This window comes from Trachinotus anak, unplaced genomic scaffold (assembly GCF_046630095.1).
Source record: "Trachinotus anak isolate AG129_WGS33_773 ecotype Australia unplaced genomic scaffold, CSIRO_AGI_Tana_v1 ptg000023l, whole genome shotgun sequence".
NCBI lineage: Eukaryota > Metazoa > Chordata > Actinopteri > Carangiformes > Carangidae > Trachinotus > Trachinotus anak.
In genome coordinates this window covers 5,145,639-5,167,876 of record NW_027273874.1, presented here as the reverse complement: position 1 = coordinate 5,167,876, position 22,238 = coordinate 5,145,639, and the positions used below count along the sequence as shown (strand labels likewise).

Below are 22,238 nucleotides of genomic sequence, written 5' to 3'. Positions count from 1 at the left end.
CATTTACTCTGCCAGATATCTCAACATCTACAATATAGATTAGCACAAAATTTGGCACAGATATTCATGGTGTCCAAACAATGTGTTTTGCTTTGTTTAGTCACTCTCTGACTTTTCTAGTGCCAACATGCTGACTTTTTATTTCTTCATTGATATATCTCAGTGGCTATTGGCTGAATTGTACAGACATTCATAGTCCCCAAAGGATGAATTATTATGGACACAAAACTAATAATGTTCCCAACTGCATGAGACATACTTTGTGTTTCCTGTTAATTAGCAAACATTTAGCTGAAACAACATGGCCAACATGGTAAAAATACGTTGAAAATGTGCAGACATGATACATGAAACGTCTCGAAAAGTGGTGAGCTGTTTTTACACAATCCCATGAGATCATGCAGGAAAAACATTCCTTCTGTTTGTTAAGCAGAAGCATTTGAATGTGCACAGATGTGAAAATTCATTGGATGATGAAAAGTGGGAAGAAATGGACTCATGCACAGATGTTGTAAATGGTTGCAACTTGTATCTCAGTGCAATTAAAACAAACCAAAAATATGAGAAACAGAGGGATGTGGGACCTCAGTTTTGCTGATGTGGGGGACCTACAGAAACCCTTGTGCCCTCATGAACCACTGAGTCAGCTGTGGCTGAACTAACTTCCAAAATTATAAGGCAGTGAAATAGAAAAAAAACAAGCACAATGAACTTTCTCCCCAGCCAGTAACTCACCAGGGACATGTTTGCTATGAGGAAATAAAGTCAACAAATCACACAAGGTAATCACTGATAAACCCAGGTAAAAGTGATCAGAGCAGGTACAAACTCAGACACTGTTTGATTCACACTACAAGATGAGTCTTTTCATTTGCCTGTTGATTTTGTTCTGCTGCGACCTGAATTTAGGCCAGTCTTGGAATGAGTCAGAAGGTGAGCTTACCTGCCCTGATTCCTGCACTCTTCAGAGTGAGTTTCTTGCCATGAAAAAAAAAATAGAAGACATGGAAAATAAGCTGACACAATGTGAAACCAAGTTCATCAACAGCGAAAGCCAGATTGAAGAGCTGAAAAATCAAGGTAGATTGAGTCTTTATTTCATAAATAATAATCTTCTATTTTCCAAAATAAAAATGTGAATGCCTTTTCATGTTCACAGCAAGCAAGAAGGTGATATTCAGTGCAGCAGTAGGAGGAAGTGGAAGCACTGGACCCTTCAACAAAGACACAATGTTACTCTACAGCACAGTCATCACAAATATTGGCAGCGCTTACAATAAATTCACAGGTAAAGACTCACAAACTTGCAGAAGATACAGAAGTAATGTTTGATTCTCAATAATATTATAAACCAATATCTCTTGATTTGCAGTATTCTCATCTATATATTCTCTAAACAAATATTGTTCAACACAGTCATGTGCACACAAAAATAATTTTTTACTTGTAATCTGTGAACTATCAAATAAGTAAATGTTACATTACTAAAAGCAACATTTTTTTAAAATTACCATTAGAAAACACATGACACACTGTAATATGTTGTATTAGTGTTTGTACTTTTGCATTCAACCAAATTATTAAACATGTTAAATATGTGAACTGCTTGCTTGAAGGCCAACACCAACACCTTGTTATTTCCACAGGTGTCTTCACTGCACCTGTTGCAGGTGTTTATTACTTTAGCATCTTCTATCACTCTGGAGGAGAATATGAGGGAAAGTTGCTACTATACAAGAACGACCAGCTGATGATCATGACACATGACCACAAGTCACAGTCTGACACCGCTGATAATGGAGGAAACGCAGTGTTCCTGCAGCTGCAGCCAGGGGACCAGGTCTATGTGCGGTTGCCTGCAAACTCGCATGTTTGGGGACACGGCCAGCACACAACTTTCAACGGTTTTTTGGTCAACGAAATGTAAAAAAATTGTTGGAAATCATTGTCTGAAGCTATAAACCTCAGATGAGTGATACGTGTTCTGCTGTTAGAATCTAGAATCAGTTTGTATAGAAAGAAGTTGTTCTCAGTACTTTATACACATAGAAATAAATGGTGTGACAAAAGCTGAATAATTCCTTTTTTCATTTCTGTTGTAAAGAATAGAACAACATGTAATCACACCAAAAGCTGTCATTGGAAAATTCATTGGATGATGAAAAGTGGGAATAAATGGACTCATGTAGAGATGTTGTAAATGGTTGCAACTTGTTACCTCAGTGCAATTAAAACAAACCAGAAATATAAGAAACAGAGGGATGTGGGACCTCGGTTTTGCTGATGTGGGGGGCCTACAGAAATGCTTGTGCCTTCATGAACCACTGAGTCAGCTGTGGCCTTGATACAATAAGGATAGTTCAAATCTGGCTCAGAAAAAAGCAAACGAAGACTGAACTAACTTCAAAAATTTTAAAGCAATGAAATAGAAAAAAAAACAAGCAAGATGAACTTTCTCCTTCACCAGTAACTCACCAGGGACATGTTTGCTATAAGGAAATAAAGTCAACAAATCCCACAAGGTAATCATTGATAAACCAAGATAAATGTAGAGAGCAAACAAAGACTGAACTAACTTCAAAAATTTTAAAGCAATGAAATAGAAAACAAAAACAAGCAAGACGAGCTTTCTCCTCTGCCAGTAACTCACCAGGGATATGTTTGCTATCAGGGATATAAATTGTTATCAGGGATATGCTTGCAATCAGAGAAATAAAGGAAATAAAGTCAACAAATCACACAAGGTAATCATTGATAAACCAAGATAAAAGTGGTCAGAGCATGTGCAGAATCAGAGACTGTTTGATTCACACTAGGTTCGCAGGAGCTCTGACGTAGATGAAATAGACCGCCAGCAAGTTTGTTTGAAATGCTTGGTCCTTCAAACTCTGTTTAAAGCAAACAAACATGTCAACCTGTATCTCTGTGCCAGCTGACCACAAGTCAGGTCTGAGTTAACTGCAGGAAATCTTTTCAATTAGAAACATCAGTGTTACTGACTGATTCGCATCAGGTTGTCAAGCAAGGCTGTTTTGCATGCTATGGCACAATTTAGCATGCAATTCTGTCCCTCCGATTCTCCAGCGTGGAGCAACTCAAATTGGTTGCTACTGAACTGCTTCATAGGTCCTTCACATAAAGTTGCCTGGATTTCGACTGTTCTTGATGCGCACACTGCCTGCAAACAGGCTGTGAGATGCTGGCTAACATGGAAAATGAGTGACTTCCAGTCACCTTAACAGTCTTCCAGTCTGAACACAGGGGTGTTGATGTCAGCTGTGACATTGTATACAATATGTCCATCTCTAACATCCGAACATATTAGGTCAAGGACAAAAGGAACCAAGAAATTTTTCACAATAAAATGTTTTACGAGAAAAAAATACTGAAATAAATTGATAAATGTTTAACAAAAAACATGTGACTTCCTGTCTGAAATTTTCTCTTTGAACACAAGAGATGGGACAGATAAAGAGCAGTCAAAAGGTTTAATCTTCTTCCTATTTTCAAGATGGGTTTTGTTTCACATTGGACATATTGTATATACTTAATTCAGTTTTTTTAAATAATGTATGTCATCTATTCACTCAGTACTTCCTGAAGTATATATAGCAGATGGAAGGATATGTCAATTCATACTCACACCCCTGCCAGCTGGTTGGAATCAAGGTGAACTCATGTTTGCACTCCAGATGTCCCGTCCTCACAGCGATGCCACTTGGGGGTCCACGCACCCTCAAACAAATATTATGTTATGAAGCATTGTGTTACAAAACAATATGTTACAAAGTAATGTTTCTAAGTAGTTATCCTAGCTGCTTTGTTAGATTGAACTATCTCTATAGTTTATCGCTCACTTATTTAGCTTTTATCAAATAAAAACAAACATCTATATACAGATTTACCTTTTAACTGCACAAAGAGGGGCACAATCTGTAGTCGAAGTAGGAAAAAAGATGAAATAGGAAACAAAAACAAGCAAGATGAACTTTCTCCTCTGCCAGTAATTCACCAGGGATATGTTTGTTATCAGGGATATATCTGTTATAAAGTCATTATATCACACAAGGTAATCATTGATAAACACAGATAAAACCACATAAAAGTGATCAGAGCAGGCACAGAATCAGACACTGTTTGATTCACACTACAAGATGAGTCTTTTCGTTTGCCTGTTGATTTTGTTCTGCTGCGACCTGAATTTAGGCCAGTCTTGGAATGAGACAGAAGGTGAACTTACCTGCCCTGATTCCTGCACTTCTGCACTTCTTGCCATGGAACAAAAAATAGAAGACATGGAAATTAAACTGGCACAATTTGAAACCAAGTTCATCAACAGCGAAAGCCAGATTGAAGAGCTGAAAAATCAAGGTAGATTAAGTCTTTACTGTACTTAAATAAATAATTTATTAAATCTGACTTTTGTGTTTACTTCTATTTTCCAAAATAAAAATGTGAATGTCTTTTCATGTACACAGCAAGCAAGAAGGTGATATTCAGTGCAGCAGCAGGAGGAAGTGGAAGCATCGGACCCTTCAACACAGACACAACTTTGGTCTACACAAGAGTTATTACAAATATTGGCCGTGCTTACGGTCAATTCACAGGTAAAGACTCACAAACTGCATTACATAACAGTCAGAAGAAGATACAGAAGTAAGGTATTAAGTATTTATATATATATTAAGTAAGTAAGAATATTATAAAGGAATATCTCTTGAGTTCCCTGAAGAGAAACAAAAATGTTGCTCAACAACATAACAGTTGTCATAAATATTTCTTTACCCACAAATTACCATTAGAAAACACATGACACACTGTAATATGTTGTATTAGTGTTTGTACTTTTGCATTCAACCAAATTATTAAACATGTATGTGAACTGCTTGCTTGAAGGCCAACACCAACACCTTGTTATTTCCACAGGTGTCTTCACTGCACCTGTTGCAGGTGTTTATTACTTTAGCATCTTCTATCACTCTGGAGGAGAATATGGGGGAAAGTTGCTACTATACAAGAACGACCAGCTGATGATCATGACACATGACCACGAGTCACAGTCTGACACCGCTGATAATGGAGGAAACGCAGTGTTCCTGCAGCTGCAGCCAGGGGACCAGGTCTATGTGCGGTTGCCTGCAAACTCGCATGTTTGGGGACACGGCCTGCACACAACTTTCAACGGTTTTTTGGTCAACGAAATGTAAAAAAAAAAATTGTTGGAAATCATTGTCTGAAGCTATAAACCTCAGATGAGTGATACGTGTTCTGCTGTTAGAATCTAGAATCAGTTTGTATGGAAAGATGTTGTTCTCAGTACTGTATACGCACAGAAATAAATGTGACAAAACCTGAATAATTCCTTTTTTCATTTCTGTTGTAAAGAATAGAACAACATGTAATCACACCGAAAGCTGTGAGAGAGAAACAGAAAAATCCCTCTGGTTCCCGGGTCAAGGATGCTGTTGAGGTTTGCAGGTACTCTGACGTACATGAAATACACTGCCAGCAAATTTGTTTGAAATGCTTGGTCCTTCAAACTGTCTTTAAAGCAAACAGTTTTTGTGTTTTCTATTAAAACTGAAAAGTTTTACATAACTTAACTAAGCCAGGAGGTAACCTGGTGTGTGAAGTCTTGATTTATAGCAAAAAGAGTTTTGTGCGGTCACAGAATTTTGACCTTTGACCACCAACATTTAATCAGTTCATCATCAAGTCCAAGTTGTTTGTGCCAAATTTGAAGAAATTCCCTCAAGGCTTTACTAAGATATTGTGTTTATAAGAATCAGACAGAAGGACAGATGGAAAACCTGCAAACATAATTGCCCGGCCCTGGCTGTCGCCAACATTGAGGTGTTGGATATTTTAATGATACACTGACAGCTGAACAGGAAATGTCCCTGGTTTTCATAGCAGAAAACTGGTCACCTTACCTTTGATGGTGGTCCAGCAGTCCATAAAAACTAAGAAGTTGTTTTCATCAGCTGTAAATCTGTTTTAAATTTTCACCAAATTTCATTTTCTCATTTTTAATTGTCTTTTTTTCTTTTGCATTGTCTTAACAACTAAGAACCCAGGCTAAGAAAGTTTTGGTTGTGGGTTCATCAAAGTTGGATATTTTAAATGACAGGATCCGTTCTTAAGCTCTGCTTTGTCTCTTATAACTCCTGAAAAAAACATGTCAGTCTTTACCTGCCTGATGCTGTATAGTGTTATGATTTTGTACATAAATTCGTCATAAAACAACAGTAAGCAGATGATGCTTAATGCAGGTGCAACGCATTTATTTGACAATGATGCAAAACCAACAGTATTTTAATACAGCTTGACGAAATTTTTACATTAGATTGATTTTAAAAGGATTATACAGAAGCAGGATAAATCAACAGGATCAATCAATAATGTGCTTAAAGGTACTATGTGTACGTTTTCTCGGCCACTGAGTGTGGTATCTCAGCAGGAGCATGTAGTGGTGGAGATAATGCCAAGAGCTTCAGCCATTGTGTTTACAAGAGGTTAGAAGACACCCTCTGATTAGTGTTACTTCTTTACACTCTCATGCTGAAGTGAAGGCAGACTGGATGCTACAGTGATACTATTGCAAAGTCGTATTTGAAGATGGGCTGGGGCTAGCTGGTTAGCATTAGAAGAAGAAAAAGAAGTGAGAGAAATAGAAAAGCAAAACAAGAGTTAACATTGGTGTTGCTTTCTACCACGAGATACAGCTTTTAGTGAGTAAAGGAATAAGGTTGATGGTGGACTTGCAACAGTTCATCTAGGCTGGTAAGTAAAAAAGCTGTTAATGCTAACAACCATGTTGTTATATAGCAATAGCAAAAACTCACATATAGCACCTTTAATAAAATGAGTTGAGCATGGGGAAAACTGACATCCATCACTATACTGTATTGTTTATGTAAGCAAAACAGAGATTTTAGACATCAGACCAATCATGAGCACGAGGGCGGCAGCGTTTAGCCAGTGGGTTTGGACTTTGGTTTGTGGTCTCCTCAAAATGAACAGGAAGGCAGCGTTTTCGAATTCTGTCGCAACCCACAATCACATACATTGTGTCTTTCGATAGTCTTTCAACACTGCAGTCTCCATCGTTGCTGACAGTGAGAGAATATACCTTTATCCTTTTGGTACTGATGCATAAGTTACCTCCCATGATGCTGTTCAGCCGCCGGCCAGAGCCATTACAGATCTTCCGGACACGTTTCTCATGCTTTCCTCTGACAAAAGACTGAATACGTCTGTCGCAGAGTCCAAAATCCTGTAAGTACCTGTATAAATAGATCAGTGTTTAACTGCATAGCTAATGCCACAGATATACTGAAAATTATTTATCTACAGTATCATAAAACAAAGTACAACTAAAGGTTTTATGACACTGTGGCCTTTGAAATATTTAAGTAAAGCAGTAATGTGGTATTACAAACATGCTAAGTTTTCATTTCACTGTCTTTAATTTATATGAAATTAATAAAAAATGTTGACCAGTTTCATAAATGCTGTAAAAGTATACAACTACAATGAGGTATTATTTCAATCTGATTGATGGCCAATTCACAATTACCACACTGACTGAACTCTTTTACTCACTTTCTCCATTCAGACCTCGAACCTCTGTCAAAGCTCCTCTGAAGGATGTGTTTACGAACAAATTTCTTGTAGGCATTGTTGTCACTGTTCCTCCGACAAGGACGTCGGTTGTAGTCAGCCGGCACTGAGTTGCTGCTCGTGTTGTGAACCTCTCCAGGCCCATAGGCAAGGGCAAGAGTGCATGTGACCGTGATCAGGAGAATGATATTCATCTTGTCTAGAGTAAGAAAAGAATTTTGTTTTTTTTTTTGCTCAAAGACAGAAAAAAACACAAAAGTTATGCTGTGCAGTGTCTTAAGTTATGCCCCTGTCTCCTAGAAACTACTTTTATATACAACTAATTAATAACAGGAAATACATGCAAAAAGTACAGTGATTGCAATGAGATTACATAATCTACTGATTTAAAGAAAATGTTAATTTATATACTTGGTAAGTAAAATGTTCACAGACAAACAGAACAAAACAGATATTTCTGTTCAGATATTCTGCCAAAATATCTGATCCTGCGATATAATATCCATTTGCAGTGGATAACTTATAACCACAACTGTGACTCTGTATATGAACTCTCTCTGGCCTCTGGTGTGACAGGTATCTGCTCTGTATGCCCACCAAATCAGAGGTTTTTTTCTCAGTTGTTTTGAGATGATTGCATTTGACTATTTTATACACAGACTACTAACATATATCTAAGGAAGGTTGTATTTGTTAGAAAGTTCAAAACAGCCTTAGAGCTGCATGGCTGTAGTCAACATGTAACAAGTGACAAAACACAGAAAGCCACAGAGTTGCCCCCTTTTTTATGGGGGACATTCAATGGACTAAACAAGATGGTAGAGTTCTTAGGGTGTCTTTCCACACCAGGAATGTCAGGCCTTGATGACCCAGTGGGCCCAATCCCAAAGGTTATCGATCCCCTTTAAGTGTAGGAGTGCTGCAGCTAAACCTACTATGGGATTAACCCTCCCTTGCCTGAACCCCAGGAAAGCACTTAACCGAATGGTCGGGACTTGGCTCTTGTATCGCTTTTCTAGATATGCTAGGGAGCAGCCTCACTGTTGCCGACAGCCCAAGAGGTTGTTACCCTCCATAAAAATGAAGTCCAAGAGTTCCTTGCATACCCCAGTCCATTCCTAACGGACCCTCAAATAATGTTCAGCATCTATTTTAAACCTAATCTAGTTAACCTCTAGCCATCATGTGAAGGTGGCTTACCTTAAAGAGATGTGGTTGCGCGGAGTCTTCAGGAAAATGGGAAAATAACTGCCTTAAATACAATAATTAGAGGAACTAACACATCCTGTTATTCACAGTCATGTACTTGTATGGTCAAAGGCTGTAGCTGCGGCTGTAAAGGGGTACACTATGCACAGCCATGTACTTATTTGGTAAGATGCTACAGCCACTGTTCCAAAATCACCAAATCACCATGGTAACAAACTGCTATAGCAGCTAGTGGTCTGTTCTTTCACAACATCCTCTTACAGGTGGAGTCGCTGAACAAAATACACTTCCCTGTGCACATTTAGTTCAAGGGTCACAGAAAATGTACTATTCAAAATATCAGATGAACGTAGAGAATAATATGTAAAACTTCAAGTAATGTAATGTACGTAACATACAATCAAAGTGACTGCAAAAAATATCACCTGGCCTGTTATAATTATAACCCCTGGGTAGAGGTGCATGTATTGGTCCAGGTGGGGCCACTACCATGACCCGTCAGCACATATGGGCACACAACACTAGGTAACAGAAGATGTCATAGAATGCATACAAATTAATAATAAAAAAAAAATTGAATAAATAAGCAAATAAATAAATAGGCATCTATCAGTTTGTGGTTTTGTCCCGCAGTACAGCCTCTGAAACCTCTGCTTATGTTAGGCTACTGTTTAAAATTTTGACTGATAAAAGACACAAAGGAGTGCATAAACCACTTGGCTGATTATCTATAACTAACTTAGCCATGAAGAATCATCTGAGTATTTGAAAATATAGTCCTGAGCACTCATTTGTGTATAACATGAAAAGAGGAGGTGAGCTAATAGAGTTGACATCCAGTTCATTAAGTTTCTGAATTAAAAGATAGAGTGAAAGTGTTACAAATCACTGGCTGGATCCAAATGCAGACATGGGAGAAGATTTATGAAAAGTCTTTTAATTAAGACAGGTGAAGTTGAGTGGATGAAGGTGGAATTGGTCGTGACTTAAAGAGTATTAAAAGCAAAGTTAAAATCAATTAAAAAAAAACAACAACCAAGGATAAGCTCTACTCTCCTCACAGTGTTTTAAAACCAAGTGTATGATAGTCTGTGTGGAAAGTGTAACCGTCCACTTCAACATAGACACCACATATTTGTCAAGGCATATTTCATCACAACTGATGTGAGAGCAACCGGTCTAAACCCACTGTTTTCTTTAGCTCACTTTACCAGTTGATATGAAAAAAAAAAAAAAAGAGTTTTTAAAAAGACCAGGCAACAAAGCAGAGGCACAAACCTGCATTGTATTTGCAATCTACATGTACAGGGCATCATCTTTAATTTCTATTTGTTTCTATCAGTTTTTTATCAGTTTATCATGTTCTAATTGTTTAGCAGGTGTGAGGGCTAATCTGGGGCTGTAACTTGTTTTACTGACCTGGAAAAAAAAAAATCAATCAAAAGATTTTTTTTTTCTTCTGTTGAATGTAATTTTTTTTTTTCAAATTTAATTGTCTTTCCTCTTTTGCATTGTCTCTCCAATTGACTGAATTGCTTGATGCTCCATAGTGTTCGGCTTATGAGTTTCTCTGCTGTACATGAACTCATCATAAAACAACAATGTGCAGAAAACCTTTATTTGACAATAAAGTAAAACAAAGGATTTTCATACAAAATTTCTTATGTTAGTTTGATTGTGAAATGATTATACAGAAGCGGGAAGCAAATAGTTTGAACTTAGCATACAGTCTTAATTAAGACTTTAAAAAAATCTTTGTAAATTTCAGTCACAATCAACAATGTGCTTAAAGGTGCAATATGTACATTTTCTCTACTGTCAGTTGCGGTATCTTTGCCAGGAGCAGGTGGTGGTGGAGATAATGCAGAGAGCTTCAGCTACTAATGTGCTAATGTGAGGTTAGAATACATTCTCTGATTACATAGAACTGAATACATAGTGAGCTATTGGACAATCTGAATTTCCTCGAGGATTAATAAAGTATTCTATCTATCTATCTATGCAAAGGAGTTAGCATTGGTGTTGCTCTCCACCACTGGAAACAGTATAAAAACTTACATATAGCACCTTTAATATAATGAACTGAGCCTGGGAAAAACTGACATCCATTACTGTACTGTTAACACAAAGTCGTCTCCTCCATGTCATTTTGAGGAAATGTCATTTTAAAACATTAGTTTTCATAGTTCACATTCAGATTCCTGTCTGTGGTTAGGTTTGTTCAACAAAAACACTTTAGGTAAGGTTGGGTTAAAGATGGTGGTTTAGGTTAAATGTAAATAAACACATTACGTTTTATGTATTAAATCATAATTCTTCTCTATCCTGCACCAGGAACTGAGAGTGCCTAAACATAAGCATAAAAAAAACTCAACATTTAACTGATATGTTGACTATCAACATATTTTGTGACTTGCCAGATATGCAAATGAGTAACACATCCTCCGCTGTTGCTTATCGGCTGTATATTAACATCATTTCTAGAAGGCAGTAATGTAATATACCTCAGTACTGACAAAATTACATCAGCATTTTTATGTAAGCAAAAAAACTTAATTTAGCTAAGCCTGACAGAGGTTTTAGACATCAAACCAATCATGAGCTCATGGTTAGCAACGTTCATGCAATCCGGGTGGCCTCCTGTTTTTGGTTCCATGAAAATGAACAGGAAGGCAATGGTTTGCAACTTTATCACAAGCCACGATCACATACCTTGCAGCATCACTTTCTCTCTGCACACTGCAGTCCCTAGTGTTAGTGACCCTGACATCATATACCTGTATCATCTTGTCACTGATGCATAAGTTATCCCTCCAGCGCAGCCCATAGCCATTACAGATTCTCAAGTCATTACCATAGTTCATCATGAAAGACTGAACAGTTCTGTTGCAGAGGTTATAATCCTGTAAGTACCTGTATGAAGAGATCAATGTTTCACGTCAGTGCCACTAATATACTGAAATCACTTATCTACAGCACAATAAAAAAAATGATAAAGTATGATTTAAAGACCCAGTGGCCTTAATAATATATAAGTAAACTAATAACATGATAAAAGATGCTTGTGCATCAATGACAAACCATTATTTATGTTTTCATGTCACTGTCTTTAATTTATATGAAATTGATATAAAATGTTGGTCATTCAGATGAATGTATTATGTATTTTGTATGTATAATGTATTATTTCCATCTAATTCAATTCAAGTCAGTGGTACAGTGGTTAGCAATGGAGCCTCTCTGTGAAGAGTTTGCATGTTCTCCCTGTGCCTGTGTGGGTTCCCTCCAGGTGATCTGGCCTCTTGGTGAAGTGCCCATAGGTGTGAATGTGAGTGCGAGTGGTTGTTTGTCTCTATTTATCAGCCTGTGAAGACCGGCAAATTGTCCAGCGTGTACACCCCCCTCACCCAATGTCAGCTGGGATTGGCTTCAGTCCCCCCGCAATCATATAAGGATAAGCAAGATGGATGATGGCCTACTAACACACTGACTGAACTCTTTTACTCACTCTGTCCAGTCAGAATCCGATGACACATTAAAGCTCCTCTGAAGGATGTGTTTGTGAGCAAATCTGTTGTATGCATTGTTGTCCCTGTTCCTCTCACAAGGACGTCGGTTGTAGTCAGGCAGCACTGAGTTGTTCCTCGTGTTGTGAACCTCTCCCTGCCCATAGACGAGGGCAAGAGTGCATGTGACAGTGATCAGGAGAAGGATGTTCATCTTGTCTAGAGTAGGAAAAGAAGAAGTGCTTTTGAGCCTGTTAATTTGTTGTTCAAAAACAGAGAAAAGGACAAAATTATGCTGTGCAGTGTCTTTACACTGTCTTTAAAATGCAAAATGAAAGTTTTTTTTTTTTTTTCTCTCAATTTTGTTGAGATGGTTGCATTTGTGGTTCCATATGTTATACACAGAGTTCTCACACATATTTGAGGAAAGATATATTTGTCAGAAAGTTCAAAATGGAAATATATGGAAGAAAAACTGCACAGTATTCAGCCATGACTGGTGTGACCCTGTCATGTGAGGAAGGTCATTAGTATGAATACTTAAAAACTAAACTAAAAACTTCACTTGAAAAAAAAATGAGCCCAAATGTGCTAAATATGACAAAAATGCAGAGGTGTCAACCACAGAGTTGCCCCCTTTTTTGAGGGGACGACACAGTGGGCCTGATCCCAAAGGTTTACTATCCCTTTTAAGTGTCATATAAATTAACAGTTCCTTGCATACCCCAGCCTGTTCCTAAGACACCCTCCAATAATATTTTGAGCTCCCAGCATCTTACCTTGAAGAGGTGTGGAGGACCAGGCCGGGTTTCCAGAGTCTTCCAAAAATCAAAAAGAACAACAATGTTTTACATTTTGCCCGCCTTAAGCACAATGATTAGAGGAACAAATACATCCTGTTATTTATAATCATGCACTCGTATGTCCAAAGGCTGAGACTAGAAAAAAGCACACATAAGACCATTATCCAACCAGGAACTAGCATGTCTCTAGTGGCTAAACTGTAGCAGAAGGTGTAGTAGTACCAGGTTGTTGCTACAGCACACCATTACTCCTGGCATTAACAGACAGCTGTTCCTACATTAGCTTCCCGTGTCCATGTCAACATTACAATAGTCTCAAGAGCCTATCTTAACATTGTTTGCCGTTTTTCTACTCCATTCATTTCACTGGGTCCTACTTTAGTGGAATTAGTGGTATCATTGCTATGGTTACTGGCCATTTAATGGACAGTTTAAGTTTTGAGGAGAAGATTGTTGAAGGTAAGTTGGATGCTCCTGCCCTGATCCAGCTTGTTCCACCATTGAGGAACCACAGGAGAGAGCAGTCTGAAATGCGATTGCCTTGTGTGCAGGGATGAACATGAACACACACGCACACACACACACACACACAAACAAACACACACACACACACACACACACACACACACACACACACTTACATAATGATGTTCAAAAACTGTTGCGTTCTAGCTCTTGTTCCTGTTGAATTTAGTTACAGTAAAACAAATACAATAAAAACATACAGAAATAATGAATACAACTCTTTGGATGAAGCATCTGCCAATTGAATGTTGAGTATTGTGAATCATGTGAGGCACTATTTGGAATAAATGGAGAGAAACAAAGTCCACATTTTTTAATGATGGTAAGATTAATTAAATTAGCCAAAGCATTTTCTCACCCTTGCTGTCGATGTTTAAATCTGGAGAGGATCAATACCAACTGACGTTTGAGTCTCTGCTTGAAGTCCAAAGACACTCCTCCTTTTTAAACCTCTTCTCTTGTAAACAGATAGCAACCAATCATTTTAACCCATAGCAAAGAGATTAACAGCCAATAAATTGAGTTTTCACCATATATGTCTATGATAATTAGTGTATAGAGTAATGGGCATGCATGTGTTGACACAAACCATTTGCCATTTCTCATAAATGAGGAAGTGCAAGAGCTATGTGTGAGGACAAGGTCAGTCCTAATAGAAGGCAATGTTTAGGCCCTGTAAAGTTGAGACAGACATAACCAAACACAACCTGCAACCTGTCCGGTGACTAATGTAAGTATAGACCAGCCCCTGTAGCTGAAACACTAACCTCGATATCCTCTCAACTGCAGTGACAAATTCAGATAAAAAATATTACATCATAAAGTTCTGTCACTGGAGAAGAAGAAGAAGAAGAAGAAAAAAAGCAGATTTGAAAGAAAATCTATATCTACTATTTAAGTCCAAAAATGTTTCTCTTATTGCCAGAAAATAATAGCATTAAGTAATGTGCATGTACTGAGAAAGAAACTGCTATGATGAAGAGCACTTTTGTGGTGAGTATGTGCGAAGCTGTCAAACCTCATCTCTGCAGCAGCATGGCCAGTCAATATATGGTTGAGGTCAAGTGCAAGGAAATGCTAAGGCCCTTGAAGGTTCGTGTAAAGATTCTGCACATCACAACACCACAGTTTATCAGCAATGAGCGGGCTTTCTCACCTGATCAGCGAGCCTCTGCACTGTTTAAGTCATGTTAACATATGATCACAACCAGTCATCTTGCAAACAAGAGCTTCTCTATGATCATTAGCAGTAAATGTGTATGAAAACGCCTGTTCTGAAAGTGTCAATCATTTTAAGAGAAGGCATTTGGCAGTATAGAAAGCACAAAAAAGTAGGATTACAGAACAGTTCGACAAAAAAAAAAAAAAAAAAAAAAGCAAAACTAACTGATACAAAAATACAACATACAAATTATGGAAAATTTTCGTGTCGTTTCGTTTTCGGTGTTTACGAACAAATTTCAACATCAGTTTATCATGTTCTAATTGTTTAGTAGGTGTGAGGGCTAATCCGGGGCTGTAACTTGTTTTACAAATTGGAGATGTTCCCATCTACAATTTGACTGACCTGAAAAAAAAATCAATCAAAAGATTATTATTTTTTTTATCCCTGTAGAACGTAATTTTTTTTCTTCAATTTTAAATGTCTTTCCTCTTGTGCATTGTCTCTCCTATTGACTGAATTGCTTGATGCTCCATAGTGTTCAGCTTATGAGTTTCTCTGCTAACTCATCATAAAACAACAGTGTGCAGAAACAATGTGCAGAAAGCCTTTATTTGACAATAAAGCAAAACAAAGGATTTTCATACAAAATTTCAGAAGCGGGAAGCAAATAGTTTGAACTTAGCATACAGTTTTAATTAAGGCTTAAAAAAAATCTTTGTAAATTTCAGTCACAATCAACAATGTGCTTAAAGGTGCAATATGTACATTTTCTCTACTGTCAGTTGCGGTATCTTTGCCAGGAGCAGGTGGCGGTGGAGATAATGCAGAGAGCTTCAGCTACTAATGTGCTAATGCGAGGTTAGAATACATTCTCTGATTACATAAAACTCTATACATAGTGAGCTATTGGACAATCTGAATTTCCTCGAGGATTAATAAAGTATTCTATCTATCTATCTATGCAAAGGAGTTAGCATTGGTGTTGCTCTCCACCACTGGAAACAGTATAAAAACTTACATATAGCACCTTTAATATAATGAACTGAGCCTGGGAAAAACTGACATCCATTACTGTACTGTTAACACAAAGTCGTCTCCTCCATGTCATTTTGAGGAAATGTCATTTTAAAACATTAGTTTTCATAGTTCACATTCATGGTGGTTTAGGTTAAATGTAAATAAACACATTGCGTATGAATTAAGTGTGACCATTTTATGTATTAAATCATAATTCTTCTTTATCCTGTACCAGGAACTGAGAGTTCCCAAACATAAGCATAAAAAAACTACATTTTACTGATATGTTGTATATAAACATCATTTCTAGAAGGCAGTAATGTAATATATCTCCGTAATGTAGCTCAAAAACAAAATTACATCAGCATTTTTATGTAAGCAAAAAAGACTTCATTTAGCTAAGCCTGACAGAGGTTTTAGACATCAAACCAATCATGAGCTCACGGTTGGCAACGTTCATGCAATCCGGGTGGCCTCCTGTTTTTGGTTCCATGAAAATGAACAGGAAGGCAATGGTTTGCAACTTTATCACAAGCCACGATCACATACCTTGCAGCATCACTTTCTCTCTGCACACTGCAGTCCCTAGTGTTAGTGACCCTGACATCATATACCTGTATCATCTTGTCACTGATGCATAAGTTATCCCTCCAGCGCAGCCCGTGGCCATTACAGATGTTCTGGACAACGCTCTCATACTGTCCTCTGACAAAAGACTGAAAACGTCTGTTGCAGAGCTGAGACTGTTGTAAGTACCTGTATAAAGAGAACAGTGTTTCAGTGTACTGCTACTGACACTGAAAATCATTTATCTACAGTACAATAAAACAATGGCAATGTATAATTTAAACATCCTGAGGCCTTTGAAATATGTAAGTAAACTGATAATATGATAAAAGGTGATGCATCAATCACAAACCATTATTTATTTTTTAATTTCACTGACTTCATCAATATAAAATGTTGATGTCAGATGAATGTATGTGAAAGTATGCATTACTGTAATGTATTATTTCCATCTAATTCAATTCAAGTCAGTGGTACAGTGGTTAGCAATGGAGCCTCTCTGTGAAGAGTTTGCATGTTCTCCCTGTGCCTGTGTGGGTTCCCTCCAGGTGATCTGGCCTCTTGGTGCCCATAGGTGTGAATGTGAGCGTGACTGGATGTCAGCTGGGATTGGCTTCAGTCCCCCCACAATCATATAAGGATAAGCAGGATGGTTGATGGCCTACTAACACACTGACTGAACTCTTTTACTCACTCTGTCCAGTCAGAATCCGATGACACGTCAAAGCGCTTCTTAAGGATGTGTTTGCGAACAAATTTGTTGTATGCATTGTTGTCACTGTTCCTCTCACAAGGACGTCGGTTGTAGTCAGGCTGCACGAAGTTGCTCCTGGTGTTGTGAACCTCTCCCTGCCCATAGACGAGGGCAAGAGTGCATGTGACCGTGATCAGGAGAAGGATGTTCATCTTGTCTAGAGTAGGAAAAGAAGAAGTGCTTTTGAGCCTGTTAATTTGTTGTTCAAAAACAGAGAAAAGGACAAAAATTATGCTGTGCAGTGTCTTTACACTGTCTTTAAAATGCAAAATGAAAGTTTGGGGTTTTTTTCTCTCAATTTTGTTGAGATGGTTGCATTTGTGGTTCCATATGTTATACACAGAGTTCTCACACATATTTGAGGAAAGGCATATTTGTCAGAAAGTTCAAAATGGAAATATATGGAAGAAAAACTGCACAGTATTCAGCCATGACTGGTGTGACCCTGTCATGTGAGGAAGGTCATTAGTATGAATACTTAAAAACTAAACTAAAAACTTCACTTGAAAAAAAAATGAGCCCAAATGTGCAAAATATGACAAAAATGCAGAGGTGTCAACCACAGAGTTGCCCCCTTTTTTGAGGGGACGACTCAGTGGGCCCGATCACAAAGGTTTACTATCCCTTCTAAGTGTCATATAAATTAACAGTTCCTTGCATACCCCAGCCTGTTCCTAAGAGACCCTCCAATAATATTTTGAGCTCCCAGCCTCTTACCTTGAAGAGGTGTGGAGGACCAGGCCGGGTTTCCAGAGTCTTCCAAAATCAAAAAGAACAACAATGTTTTACATTTTGCCCGCCTTAAACACAGTGATTAGAGGAACAAATACATCCTGTTATTTATAATCATGCACTCGTATGTCCAAAGGCTGAGACTAGAAAAAAGGACACATAAGACCATTATCCAACCAGGAACTAGCATGTCTCTAGTGGCTAAACTGTAGCAGAAGGTGTAGTAGTAGCAGGTTGTTGCTACAGCACACCATTACTCCTGGCATTAACAGACAGCTGTTCCTACATTAGCTTCCCGTGTCCATGTCAACATTAAAATAGTCTCAAGAGCCTATCTTAACATTGTTTGCCGTTTTTCTACTCCATTCATTTCACTGGGTCCTACTTTAGTGGAATTAGTGGTATCATTGCTATGGTTACTGGCCATTTAATGGACAGTTTAAGTTTTGAGGAGAAGATTGTTGAAGATAAGTTGGATGCTCCTGCCCTGATCCAGCTTGTTCCACCATTGAGGAACCACAGGAGAGAGCAGTCTGAAGTGCGATTGCCTTGTGTGCAGGGATGAACATGAACACACACACACACACACACACACTTACATAATGATGTTCAAAAACCATTGAGTTCTAGCTCTTGTTCCTGCTGAATTTAGTTACAGTAAAACAAATACAATAAAAAAAGTACAGAAATAATGAATACAACTCTTTGGATGAAGCATCTGCCAATTAAATGTTATGTATTGTGAATGTGAGGCACTATTTGGAATAAATGGAGAGACACAAAGTCCAAATTTTTAAATGATGGTAAGATTAATTAAACTAGCCAAAGCATTTTCTCACCCTTGCTGTCAATGTATTAATCTGGAGAGGATCAATACCAACTGACGTTTGAGTCTCTGCTTGAAGTCCAAAGACACTCCTCCTTTTTAAACCTCTTCTCTTGTAAACAGATAGCAACCAATCATTTTAACCCATAGCAAAGAGATCAACAGCCAATAAATTGACTTTTCACCATATATGTCTATGATAATTAGTGTATGGAGTCATGGGCATGCATGTGTTGACACAAACCATTTGCCATTTCTCATAAATGAGGAAGTGCAAGAGACAAATTCAGATAAATATTACATCATAAAGTTCTGTCACTGGAGAAGAAGAAGAAAAAAAAAAGCAGATTTGAAAGAAAATCTATATCTACTGTTTAAGTCCAAAAACGTTTCTCTTATTGCCAGCAAATAACAGCATTAAGTAATGTGCATGTACTGAGAAAGAAACTGCTATTTCGGGTACGTGATGAAGAGCACTTTTGGGGTGAGTGCATGCGAAGTTGTCAAACCTCATCTCTGCAGCAGCATGGCCAGTCAATATATGGTTGAGGTCAAGTGCAAGGAAATGCTGAGGCCCTTGAAAGTTCGTGTAAAGATTCTTCACATCACAACACCCCAGTCAAACACTGTGTGTGATGCTGATGGTCTGTCACAACAAATGTATTTTCAAATATCATTTTATTCGTTTATTTAATGCAAACACAATAAAATATGAAAAAATAGGAAATGTTCCAACACCTGCTCTAGTCGTGAGCTTTGGCTCTTGAAAGTTCAGGCAAACTTTAATTTATCAGCAATGAGCGGGCTTTCTCACCTGATCAGCGAGCCTCTGCACTGTTTAAGTCATGTTAACATATGATCACAACCAGTCATCTTGCAAACAAGAGCTTCTCTATGATCATTAGCAGTAAATGTGTATGAAAACGCCTGTTCTGAAAGTGTCAATCATTTTAAGAGAAGGCATTTGGCAGTATAGAAAGCACAAAAAAGTAGGATTACAGAACAGTTCGACAAAAAAAAAAAAAAAGAATGTGTTGCTCTTTTTAAAAAAAAAAAAATCACATTGCCATATTTCTTGATATTTTTAAGAGCAAAAATTATTTATTTAGCCAAGCTTGATAGAAATTTTTAGAGGGAAGGATAAACCTGACAACTGGAAATAAGCATGTACTGATCCTCCAAAAACTCAAGCATGAACACAGGGTGTTTTGTCCGGCATTTGGTTTTTGTATGGCTCAAAATGGACAGGGAGGCAGTGTTGTCCAACTTTATTACATGCTACAATTACTCTCCGTGAGAAATGTTGTACTCTTTTAATATTAGAGTTGGAAGATATGACATCATATATCACCATGGTTGACCTGCTGATGCACAAGTTACGTGCTGTCTGTGGAGCCGCTTTCAGACGCCATCCTGACTTGCTGCAGATCCTCTGGACCTCAGCCTCTGTGGCCTCAATGAAGGACTGCACCCGAGTTCTGCCAGAGAGTCCACGTGCTGCTAAATACCTGTATAACGAAATCAATATTTCACTGTGTAGTATTAACAAGTCCAACCAATTTATTCTAATTATTAGGGCCTGAGCACTGAGTGCAAAGGTACAAGGAACCTATTGTTTTTGCAGAGATTATTGTTATTTTGTTGGAAAATGCTATTTTTCAGGGCCTTGGCATGCTCTAAAACTCAAGGTCATGGCCAGCATGCTCCATAGTCCCCAAATGTAGGACCATGTCAGGACAAAGGTGCTCGGATTAAATTTGGTGGGATGATTGATGATCACAACATAAAGGACACATAGTTTTTTCAGTGGACACGAAGTCAGCCATTTTCGATTTCATGCGGTGATTTTTTCCTTTTAAAAACGTGTTTGAGGGCATTAGGATGTTCAAAAGTTCAAAACAAAGTTTGTGTATCATGAGATCTACAAAAAAAAACAAAAAAAAAAAACGTTTGGACTCATACCCTATACAGGAAGTCGACCTTTTTGAATTTAAAGTGTAATTTTGGTGCATTTTTCGCAATTTCCAGGAGCTGTACTTGAACAAACTCCTCCTAGACATCCAGTCAGATCAACTCCAAATTCTAACTAATTCCTAGCTCTTTTACTAGGAAATGATTAATTAAAACATTTTAAAAGTCACCTTGCCCATTCATCCAGAGAATTTCTGTCAAAGTCTTCTTGAAGGATGTGTCTCTTGACAAATTCTTCATACTTATTCCTTCTGCTGCTGTTCTCACAGGGTCCTCCGTAGTGAGGGGGTGCGAAGTCTGACCAGCTCGTGCTGTTGCCATTAAACACTCTTCGCCACCAGCAGACAAGGGCTAAATTGAAGATGATTACAATCAGAAGAACGGAGTTCATTTTTTTCTAGAGTGAGGGAAAGAATACAAGAATTGTTCAAAAAGCATTCTATTTTTTTGTTCCTATTGAATTTAGTTATAATATAAATAAATAAAAACAAAAAACAAATAATGAATACAATACTTTGAATGAAGTATCTGTCAATTTAATGATATGTATTATTATAACGTCTCTCACTATATTAAACAAATGGAGAAGAGACAAACAATTCTGAATGAGTCATTTTTAAATTAATTAGTAAATTAATTATTATATATCACACATACAGAAATTCTCTCCTTTTTAAACCTCTTCTCTTGTAAACAGATAGAAACCAATCATTTTAAAAAGATTAACAGCCAATTAATTTACTTTTTACTATGCATGTCTATGATAATTAATGTGTAGAGTAGTGAGCATGCGTGTGTTGACACAAACCACTTGCCATTTCCCATAAATGAGGAAGTGCACCTAATAGAACCTAATAGAAGAAAATGCTCTGCTGCTTCAAAGTTCAGGCAGATATTACCACACATGAGCTGCAACCTAATGACAATGCAGACCAGATGAAGCCACCAAGAATCTGCTCTTTATAGGCAATTTAAGGCCCAGAAAATGGTGTAGCCTGTCAGATATAACAGCCTGATACACATTGCAGCACCTAATGAACACTCATATCATTTAACATGAATGCTGGGCTTCCACAGGAATGATTACCCAACCTCTGGCACATTTAATTCTGTATCAATAATTGACAGTCAATGGGGAAATATTTCCAACTTCGCTTTGAGCTGCACCGAATCTCTGTGAAATCAAAGACTAAAAATGAATCATGACCAGCCGGACCACTTACCTCAATATCCTCTCAACTCCAGTGACAAATTCAGACAAAATAATATTAAATAAGATAATGTTTTGTCAGTGGGGATGATCTACTAAAGAAAGAAGAAAAAGAAAAAAAAAGCTGAAAGAAAATCTATAGCTACAGTGTAAGTCCAAAAATGTTTGTCTTTTTGCCAGCAAATAATAGCATGCATGTACTGACGAAAGGAAACTGCTATGAAGAGCACTTTTGTGGTGAGTACGTGCGAAGCTGTCAAACCTCATCTCTGCAGCAGCATGGCCAGTCAATATATGGTTGAGGTCAAGTGCAAGGAAATGCTGAGGCCT

At 37.8% G+C, this 22,238-nt stretch overlaps 2 protein-coding genes and 3 long non-coding RNA genes across 5 annotated transcripts; 2 read left to right on the top strand and 3 right to left on the bottom strand.

Moving 5' to 3' along the window:
• The first annotated feature begins 805 nt into the window (after positions 1 to 805).
• Positions 806 to 2,190, top strand: LOC139606750 (complement C1q tumor necrosis factor-related protein 3-like). Its single transcript, XM_071459074.1, has 3 exons — positions 806 to 1,080; positions 1,160 to 1,288; positions 1,647 to 2,190. Exons 1-3 carry the CDS (start codon positions 858 to 860, stop codon positions 1,925 to 1,927), a joined length of 633 nt encoding a protein of 210 aa, XP_071315175.1. The 5' UTR covers positions 806 to 857; the 3' UTR covers positions 1,928 to 2,190.
• A 1,897-nt stretch (positions 2,191 to 4,087) lies between these two features.
• LOC139606751 (complement C1q-like protein 3) lies at positions 4,088 to 5,468 on the top strand. The gene is made up of 3 exons (XM_071459075.1): positions 4,088 to 4,371; positions 4,479 to 4,607; positions 4,927 to 5,468. Exons 1-3 carry the CDS (start codon positions 4,155 to 4,157, stop codon positions 5,205 to 5,207), a joined length of 627 nt encoding a protein of 208 aa, XP_071315176.1. The 5' UTR covers positions 4,088 to 4,154; the 3' UTR covers positions 5,208 to 5,468.
• Positions 5,469 to 6,267: 799 nt separating this feature from the next.
• LOC139606754 (uncharacterized) lies at positions 6,268 to 14,273 on the bottom strand. Its single transcript, XR_011684675.1, has 6 exons — positions 14,025 to 14,273; positions 13,118 to 13,156; positions 12,341 to 12,557; positions 8,824 to 11,745; positions 7,606 to 7,822; positions 6,268 to 7,286 (listed from the first exon to the last, which is right to left on the bottom strand). It is a non-coding gene; the product is annotated as an uncharacterized lncRNA (long non-coding RNA).
• A 1,800-nt stretch (positions 14,274 to 16,073) lies between these two features.
• LOC139606755 (uncharacterized) lies at positions 16,074 to 18,828 on the bottom strand. Its single transcript, XR_011684676.1, has 4 exons — positions 18,741 to 18,828; positions 17,887 to 17,925; positions 17,110 to 17,326; positions 16,074 to 16,604 (listed from the first exon to the last, which is right to left on the bottom strand). It is a non-coding gene; the product is annotated as an uncharacterized lncRNA (long non-coding RNA).
• Positions 18,829 to 19,798: 970 nt separating this feature from the next.
• Positions 19,799 to 22,230, bottom strand: LOC139606756 (uncharacterized). The gene is made up of 3 exons (XR_011684677.1): positions 21,922 to 22,230; positions 20,869 to 21,095; positions 19,799 to 20,235 (listed from the first exon to the last, which is right to left on the bottom strand). It is a non-coding gene; the product is annotated as an uncharacterized lncRNA (long non-coding RNA).
• Between the last annotated feature and the right edge of the window lie 8 nt (positions 22,231 to 22,238).

Excerpts from the sequence above, each read along its gene's own strand:
- LOC139606750 (XM_071459074.1), top strand. The coding sequence starts at position 858 with ATGAGTCTTTTCATTTGCCTGTTGATTTTGTTCTGCTGCGACCTGAAT. Across the intron at positions 1,081-1,159 it reads TGAAGAGCTGAAAAATCAAG|CAAGCAAGAAGGTGATATTC; the intron begins GTAGATTGAGTC and ends TCATGTTCACAG. Across the intron at positions 1,289-1,646 it reads CGCTTACAATAAATTCACAG|GTGTCTTCACTGCACCTGTT; the intron begins GTAAAGACTCAC and ends TTATTTCCACAG.
- LOC139606751 (XM_071459075.1), top strand. The coding sequence starts at position 4,155 with ATGAGTCTTTTCGTTTGCCTGTTGATTTTGTTCTGCTGCGACCTGAAT. Across the intron at positions 4,372-4,478 it reads TGAAGAGCTGAAAAATCAAG|CAAGCAAGAAGGTGATATTC; the intron begins GTAGATTAAGTC and ends TCATGTACACAG. Across the intron at positions 4,608-4,926 it reads TGCTTACGGTCAATTCACAG|GTGTCTTCACTGCACCTGTT; the intron begins GTAAAGACTCAC and ends TTATTTCCACAG.